The sequence below is a fragment of the Eimeria necatrix genome, genomic scaffold, assembly GCF_000499385.1.
Source record: "Eimeria necatrix Houghton genomic scaffold, Enh_scaff23, whole genome shotgun sequence".
In the NCBI taxonomy this organism is placed as follows: domain Eukaryota; phylum Apicomplexa; class Conoidasida; order Eucoccidiorida; family Eimeriidae; genus Eimeria; species Eimeria necatrix.
Window position 1 is genome coordinate 78,160 of NW_013655180.1, and position 7,696 is coordinate 85,855.

Sequence of the window (7,696 nt, forward strand, 5' to 3'; positions counted from 1 at the left end):
ACCTTACGAAGGCATGGAAAATATCTTCGCCTGTCGATTATTGTCTTCTTTGCTCCTGTCTGAACATAGAGCAGATTGTGTAGATACGCGTGGCGCCCTCCATCTCTACTGAGGCTGTCGCATGTTCTGCGTAGGAGGGCAGCAAGATCTCCTGCTTTGCGTTTCAATTTCAGGGGTGTGGCACACCAGGAGGAGCTTCTTTAGTGAAATGGATAACACTCTCGTTGTTTGTTTGCACACAATAGCGTTTGCCTTCTGCCACAAGCTAGACCTGTAGGCAATCAGAAGGAAGTTCACTTACGGTTCATGGTGTACACATAAGGTGGAAGTAAGTAATTAAATGTTAAGTGACCTCCTACGAATGATTTGGCTGGGTTGACTCTTCAAGTGCTTGGCATCCGCCACACCGAATGGCAACAGCTAGCCCACGGACGTCGTGACTTCGGAAGCCCCACAGTTCGTTGCATAAGACTGAGAAGGTCTATACACACAAAGAGATTATGCTTTGTCCGTAACTAGCATCCAAGGAGGGCTGCACCGGCTACCTGCTCACTGCCGGCCCCCGCCCTCCTCCCTCCTGTGTCGTCCAGGGGGAGTCAATTGAAGGTTTGCAGTACTTTAGGGATTTGCTTGATTTATTGTATGCTGGTCTTTGTGTTTAATCCTGTTCATACGCCTGTGTAGGCAGCGCCGTCTTCACGCAGCCCCTTGCATCGACGAACTGCCGCGGGACACCATCGGCCCGGCCCGGCTCAGCACTCACTCCAACAGGCAGAGACTGGAGGGCTACCTCTGTCGTCCCCGTTTGTTAGCACACATTTAAAACTAATTTTTGGGATCCATAATTCATTTTAGTCATGGCAGAAGGGTTACTTTCTCCCTCCCCCTTACAGTGGACAACAGCCTGTCGACTTGCGTGACCCACACTGTGGTTCCCAGGGTCTGTTCGTAGCGAGGCTGCCTCCTCGTCATTGAATTGAAGTACTTCAGTTCCATTTGAATATATTTAACAACTCTTACCAGGTGAGGTCCTTTACTGCTGGTGCCATGACGGGCACGGGGGGCCGCGCTTGGCAGGCCACAGCCACGCCGAGCCGCCCCGCGCACCCTTTAAATCCAAACTGCACACAAAGCCCAGCAGACCACCTGAAACCTCATATTCAATCTACTCCTCACGCTGAGGGACCTACTCAAGGCGCTGCTGCCCCCATTCCGTGGAATCCCGCATGCCGCAGCCATCCTCCGCGTCGTGAACTGTCCTCTGCGGGGGTTGGGTCTCTCGAGCTAAGTACAAACTCGCCACTGCCTCCTTCCAAGCCTCGTTCCATCCTCCGTGGACCACGACGGCCCTCAGATGGGCCCTGTCAAGGCCATCGTTGGCCCTCCGACTCGGCGGAGATACAGAGAAAACCGACATCCTCTTACGAGGCGCCCCGAGATCGGCGATTGTCAGTATCACATGAGGGAACCGACTACAGGGCCTGGTTGGATGGGCCTAGCTGGTCTGGGGGAGACGCGCGACTAGGGTTCCGGGATTCCGCCGGTAACCCGCCGGATGATGGCCCCTGGGACACTGAAACCGGCTCCGACTCCTACACAGGCACTGATAGCTCCAGCACGGAATCTGACAACGAAGCCACAGGAAGCATGCAGTTGGCAATGGCCCATGAGGCGGCCCGCTGGTTTCCCCACACAAACATTTACGCGAAAATGAAGGCCAGCGCCGAGTCTGCAGTCGACAAAGAACAAAAGTACAAGGACGCAGGTGCGCGCACAGACAAACTTTCACATAACACTATCGGAGCTTGTCATTTTCTAAACGTATTCATGAATGCATATAAGCTGTAGATCCCTCAGGTGCTTCCGACGCGTCATCCTGCATGATGCACGCTGCGGTGCCGCAGTAGCCTTCACTGCATGTAGCGCTCGGATGCTACTGCTTTTATCTGTCCTTTATTTTTTTTAATTTAATTTTGCTTTTCCTCTTTGCGTTGCTTATGGATGGGCGCTGATAGGGAGTGTGCATGTGAGCGGGTGCAGTAACTGGTCGCGTTCGGATTGGTGGTTCAATTTTCACAATCTTTCTCTTTATTTGTGTCACGCAAAGACAGAGCAGTCTTGAAGACATCCCGTTGGCAGCCTTTGAAATGGGTGGTCTTCGTTTTATCGCGTGGGCATTCCTCCTGACATGCTTCTGTTCCCTACCCATTATGATCGCCGACATTGCACTTGGTAGGTCCAGTGACTCCGCGAATCCTTCCTACTCACCCAGTGCAGATTAGCACTCTCTTCTTTTAGGGAGGAGCTCAACTCGCCATGAAGTACCATGTCGTACAGCGACAAGTGCTTAGTTGGTGCTGCTTTGTTTGAATCGCCACCTCTATCCTGCTGTTCTTGATTATTAATTGTCCTTAAGCTGCTGTTGCTGTCGGTGCTCACTCAGGTCAGTCAACGCAAGGTTCGGTGCTAAGTGCTTTGAATAGCCTGCACAAGCGTCTTCGGGGTTTGGGTTTGGCGATGGCTGCGAGCTGCACTGTGGCAGCAGTGCTGCAGACATACGTAACTTGTCTTGTCTTCCATTTTCTTACCACCTCCATAAGCACTCTGTCAAGTTGGATGAGCAATGATACCTTCCGAAACATATGCGCAAATCTGTCGGCTGCAGAGTAAGTTATCAACTGATTTTAAATGTATGAGTTTCGTTTGTTGGACTCAGTCTCAAGATAACGAATAATAACTCACGGAGAATAGCGAGCGAGACGCAGAATCAGTCTAGAAAAAATGAATTCTTGTTCTTTTATTTTTGTGCGTTCAGATGCGCTGCTGACCCCCGATGCGCCGTGGACTCAACAGGTGGCTGTTTGGCTGCACTAGAAGTTTACATTAACGCGTCTTGGTTACACCTACTGACCTCAACAGACACGACGACAAGGGTTTATAAAGTGGCATGCTGCCTCGCCATATGGGTACTTGTCACATACGCCCTAACTCAGGTTAGTACCGGATTTTTCCCTTTCTGCGTTCTTTTGGTTTTCGGCAGATGCATTTATGCTGCCAAGCATTCCTAAAATCCAAATATGGATTGGCTTTGTGATGTTCCCCACAAGCACAAAATGCGCAAAATTTGAAGCTCACCTCGAGTGTTCACAAAACACCAATAGCATGTTCCGCATGCACGAGTAAGCGGTGCATCAAGCACATTCATGAAGCCTGCAGATTACTATGTAGTGTTTGCTACAGCATATTTTACATTACTTGTCTGTGCCTTCATTTGTTCAAACGCGCACATAAATTTATATGCACATACATAAGCTGACTCAGTTCTACGCTTGCCCGGCTGTCTGTGTGGAGGCCATGCAAAAGGGCTTTTCCCATGTATTTCATTGCTGTATTGCTGTGCTTTCTGCAATTTCAGGCGCCTCGTGTGTTGGCTGCGGTCGGCGCTTGCGTCTTCCCATGTACCTTTATTCTGCTGCCTGCGTTGGCGCTGATGGAGATGACTTCGGCAGAGCAGAAAAAACACTTGACAGACATATTTAAAGTGCTTAGCCATGAGATGCCGCTTCAGGAAGAATATTTCTGTCTGCTGATGCTGCCGTTACTCCTCTATATGCCTGGCGATGGCGCAGCCCTGACGGTGGCCTCTTTCGACAAACCCTCACACAACCCTGTTCTTATCGGCTTCGTCTGTCTCACCTCAAAGTGGCTTGTCGCATACATGCTCTTCTACCTTTTATTCTACGCAGAGGGACTCTCCTCAGACCCACAGTGTGAGATGCCAGACTGGCGCAGTCCGCACGTTGCCGCAGCGTCAGCCGCACAGCTTCTTCAGGGGAGTTCTCCAGAAGTGGTCCTTTAAGGGTTATGAGGTTAATAGAGCCTCGAGCTGTAAAATTCAGATTCTGCGCTAAACTGAGGGCTTCCCGCCTCAAGGGAGATATCAGCTGGTTAGAGGATACACTGCTGATTATTTTTTTATGGTGTTCTTGTATACTGAAAGTGGCAACTGAAACTAGTTTGTGTTTTCGCTTGTAGATATTAGGTATGCAGCTTACATGCTGGGTAGGCCATGGTGGTCCCTCTACGATGCGTTTCTGGTTGTGCGTTGGATGGTAGTCGTGTATGTTTATTACATGTCTGCTATGCTTTGATGAGGATTTGAGCAGTGCGTGTGTATGATTACTGGGTTTGTGGTGAGTGTTTCCGCAGCATTCAATGGTATGTTTCTCCCAAGCATGTTTCGGTGGATGACAGCTGGGGGACCTGGAAGCACGGCTTTTCCTGTAATGTGGTATGTGGTGACCCGCATGTGGCCTGAAGCGTGGTTTCTGGGACTCATATCTTTTGTGGCGATATTTGCGCAGCGGCTTTCCAGCTGCTGGTGTCTCATGATGGTACAGTGGTCCGTCCTGCAGGACATGAGGTGGCTAACAGTCCCGCCCAAGGTGCACGAGTGTCTACCGGATCCGCGAGGCTTACTTCGTTCTCTACCCCGAACCGCTGAGTCCAGGGACAGAGACATGAGTGTCCCCAGGAGGGATGCAGATTCTTATCCTACGAATGCTGCTCTAGGGCCTCCGCGAAGCGATGCAGTGCCCCAGGAAAATACCTCAGGGCTCTCCCAGAAACCTGGAAGTATCCAGAAAAAGCCACTAGAGGGTTGCCACGTGAGGCAGCGCCGGTCCTCTTCGAAAGATGAAAAAAATTCTGGCAGTGCCAATGGCAGGGGCGCAGGAAGCCGATTGGTGTGGTCCCTCAACCGCCTGTTGCGTAGGAGTGCAGGGGATACCTATGAAGATGTGGATCCTCAAGATATGTTTGATGCGAAGCAGGAGGCTATGACCAATGCGCCTCTGTCCTGGTGGGGTGGGCCGGACGCTGAAGACCCCGAAAAGCATCGGCGGGGAGAGGCAGGAAAAAAGGGCTACAGGCTGAAAAAGTTTCTGCTGGCGTGCATTGTCTACGGTCCCCCTGCTACTGTGTCAGCCCTTCTGGTTTGCTGCAGCCTGCCTGCTGACACGGCGGAGAACCCGCGGTTTACAGCTCCACTGCATTTCCACATGATGCGACACACAGATATGTTCTTACGGCTTCTCTTGGGGAGTGCTACGTGCATTCATTTGGCATGGTTGTTCGGTTTCAGGGAACAGGCGCAGCGGGTCGGGATCCTACCGCTCTTAGTACTGGGTTTGAGCTCTGTATCTATGATGTTGGTACCACTGGTGCGCGTTCTCTTTTCCGTTGACCTGTCGGTGTCCCTTGTCATGCTGCTGTGGCTACCTTGGGCCTTCATTGGACTTACCATCGTAATTATATCCGTTCAGACGGCCCACAACCTGCGAGACATCCTGGAGCAGCAGAGGGGACCCCCTGCAAAACGCAATAGACGCCCACTAGGATCGCGTGTACCCCGCAAGCGCCTCCACCGCTCTGGAGCCCGTAGCCTATCCCTCCGCGCGCGGACAATGCCTTTCCTAGCACGTGATGGCGGCTCTTCATGTAACTCTCGCGAGGATCAGCTTTTCGTTCACTCCAAGAGTTGGTCTCTGGAACGTCATGGCTCTCTTCTCTGTATGCGAGATGAATCAGTACCTCCAAAAGCTGCTCATTCGCGCCTTCTGCAGCCCCAGAGGTACGCCTCAAAACATGGCCACTCTCGGCAGCAAATCCGAAGGGCCGCCTGGGTTCAGGCGCGGGTTCGAGAGATGTTTACCGTGATTAGCTTATTTGTGCGCTTGCTGCGAAGCAACCTCTACTGGGCTTTCATCGGGAATGTAGAAATTTTGCGAGCCGACCTGAACATGGCGCTATCTGGGAATCCGTGCCGGCCTGTGCCCATGCTTTGGGGTTGGCTTTTCAAGTTTGTTGCAACTCCCTGGTTGCTCGTGGAGCTCGTAGAACACTGCGTTGGGACCTTCCCCAAGGCTTTACAACAGGCAGAAGGCTTCAGCGTAGCTACGGCTTATATTCTCTTCGGTTGGACCATTGTAATTGTCTCCATCATTGTCTTCGGTAAGCACAAGAGACACTACACCACGAGTCCACAGCCTTCGTAATCCCTGGACGCTAAATTAGACTCTTGACAAAGGATACTCGTGAAGCTGGCAGGAGGCAGAACGAGGTTTACTGAGCTCAAACAATGATAGCAAAGGCAGTTCCTTACACAACGATAACATATAACGAGTCGAAAAGCGCCCTTTAGAGGACTCACTCATATGCTTGCCCTTTTAGAAGCTGTTTAGTTCATATAGTCGAAGCTTTGGATCCTGTACGTCGATAATCAGTATTGCTGTTCGTGTTTCAAAACTCATGCAAAACGTAAGTGCTCGTGGCGCCTCCCGGCGTGCGGACGCCGCTTCCGGCTACATGAACTCAACAGTGCACCGCAATGCTTACGCAATTTGTGCAAACGCAGGCGCTCTATTCCCTGATGCTTTGGAACCTCTCCTGCCTTCTCGTACGCTAGAGTTCCCACGGTGTTGGGTTCCTCGGATCTCGTGGCAGTGGCGTTTGCCGCTGCTGGAAGATATAAACCCCAGATTGTTTGGCGGCAGTCGACGTGGAGGGGCAAGACAAAAAGGGACGAATCAGCGAGGGGCTGGCAAACGTTAACTGCAATTTGAGTCCTTATGAGGGCAAAGCAGAGCAACAGAATGTGGGGGATATGCAGAAGCCTGTAGAGGAAGGATGGGTTCTAACTATGTTGGGTGCCAAGTATGTGGCATTTGTGCCAAGCCACGATTTCCGCTTCACACAAAAAGCCCATAACAACGTGAAATACTAGACCTGCATCTGCAATACGACAGCAGAAAGGCTAGTCCACGAAAATAACGCAAAAAAAGGAATGGCAAAGGGCGGCTGAGGACCGGCAGGCTTTTTGAAAATGTGGTATAGAGAAGTCAGCTGTAGGAGGAGGCACGGAAGAAGACACACGAAAGGGGAAAAAAGGGAGAAACAACGAGAGCTTGGAAAAAAGAAAGGAAAATTGAGGAAAATGAAGCAAACACGTAGGCAGGGCTCCAAGTCCTTGCGGGACTTCCTTGAATATTTTGAAGTCCCTTGGCGTTTTACGCGTTTTTGCCGTCACTGAGGTCTGACGCTACTGATGACTTGATGGTTGTGGTGATGATGATGACGTGATGGTGATCATCATTGAGGACGACGAGGAAGAAAAAGGTCTGATTGAGTGAGGTAGTGAAGACGATGTTACGATCAATTTGTCTTTTGCGAGCAGTAAACACCTCATGGCCTCTGCCGAAGGCGACTGTCCTGCCCGTCTTGCAAGAATTGACGCCCTGCACAGCGGCAGAAAGACGCAACCGAACTGTTTTCCTCTGTCAGTATGTCCTAGACCACTTTTGCATGCATTTTTTTCTTCAGCCCCTAATTGACAGCAGCATATGCTTGGAACGCTGCAAGCATAAGGTCATTCACAGGCGGCGAGCGAGCTCAAAAGACGTGGCAGCAGCGGCGAAGGCAGGCAGCCCGTAGGGCTTCAATGGCTGCTTTGAGCATACCGTGACACCGAACAGTGCGGATGAGAGGCACACATGGAGTGAGGCTCATTTTTGCTTGCAGCTGATGCTCATTTTGCCCATTGTATCTCAAAACGTATACAAGGTGGACAGAGTGTAGGGCAGCTAACTAGCTTTTACAGATTTGTCATGTGGACTTGACGGCGCCTGCAGCAGCTGCA

General features: G+C 51.1%; 2 protein-coding genes across 2 annotated transcripts; both read left to right on the forward strand.

Annotated features, from left to right (window-relative positions):
* Positions 1-1,047: 1,047 nt before the first annotated feature.
* On the forward strand, positions 1,048-1,848 carry ENH_00032780 (hypothetical protein, conserved; the record flags this gene model as incomplete). Its single annotated transcript, XM_013584920.1, has 1 exon — positions 1,048-1,848. One exon carries the CDS (start codon positions 1,048-1,050, stop codon positions 1,846-1,848), a length of 801 nt encoding a protein of 266 aa, XP_013440374.1.
* A 1,642-nt stretch (positions 1,849-3,490) lies between these two features.
* ENH_00032790 (hypothetical protein, conserved) lies at positions 3,491-6,612 on the forward strand (the record flags this gene model as incomplete). The annotated part of the gene is made up of 3 exons (XM_013584921.1): positions 3,491-3,770; positions 4,210-6,012; positions 6,416-6,612. 3 exons carry the CDS (start codon positions 3,491-3,493, stop codon positions 6,610-6,612), a joined length of 2,280 nt encoding a protein of 759 aa, XP_013440375.1.
* Positions 6,613-7,696: the final 1,084 nt, after the last annotated feature.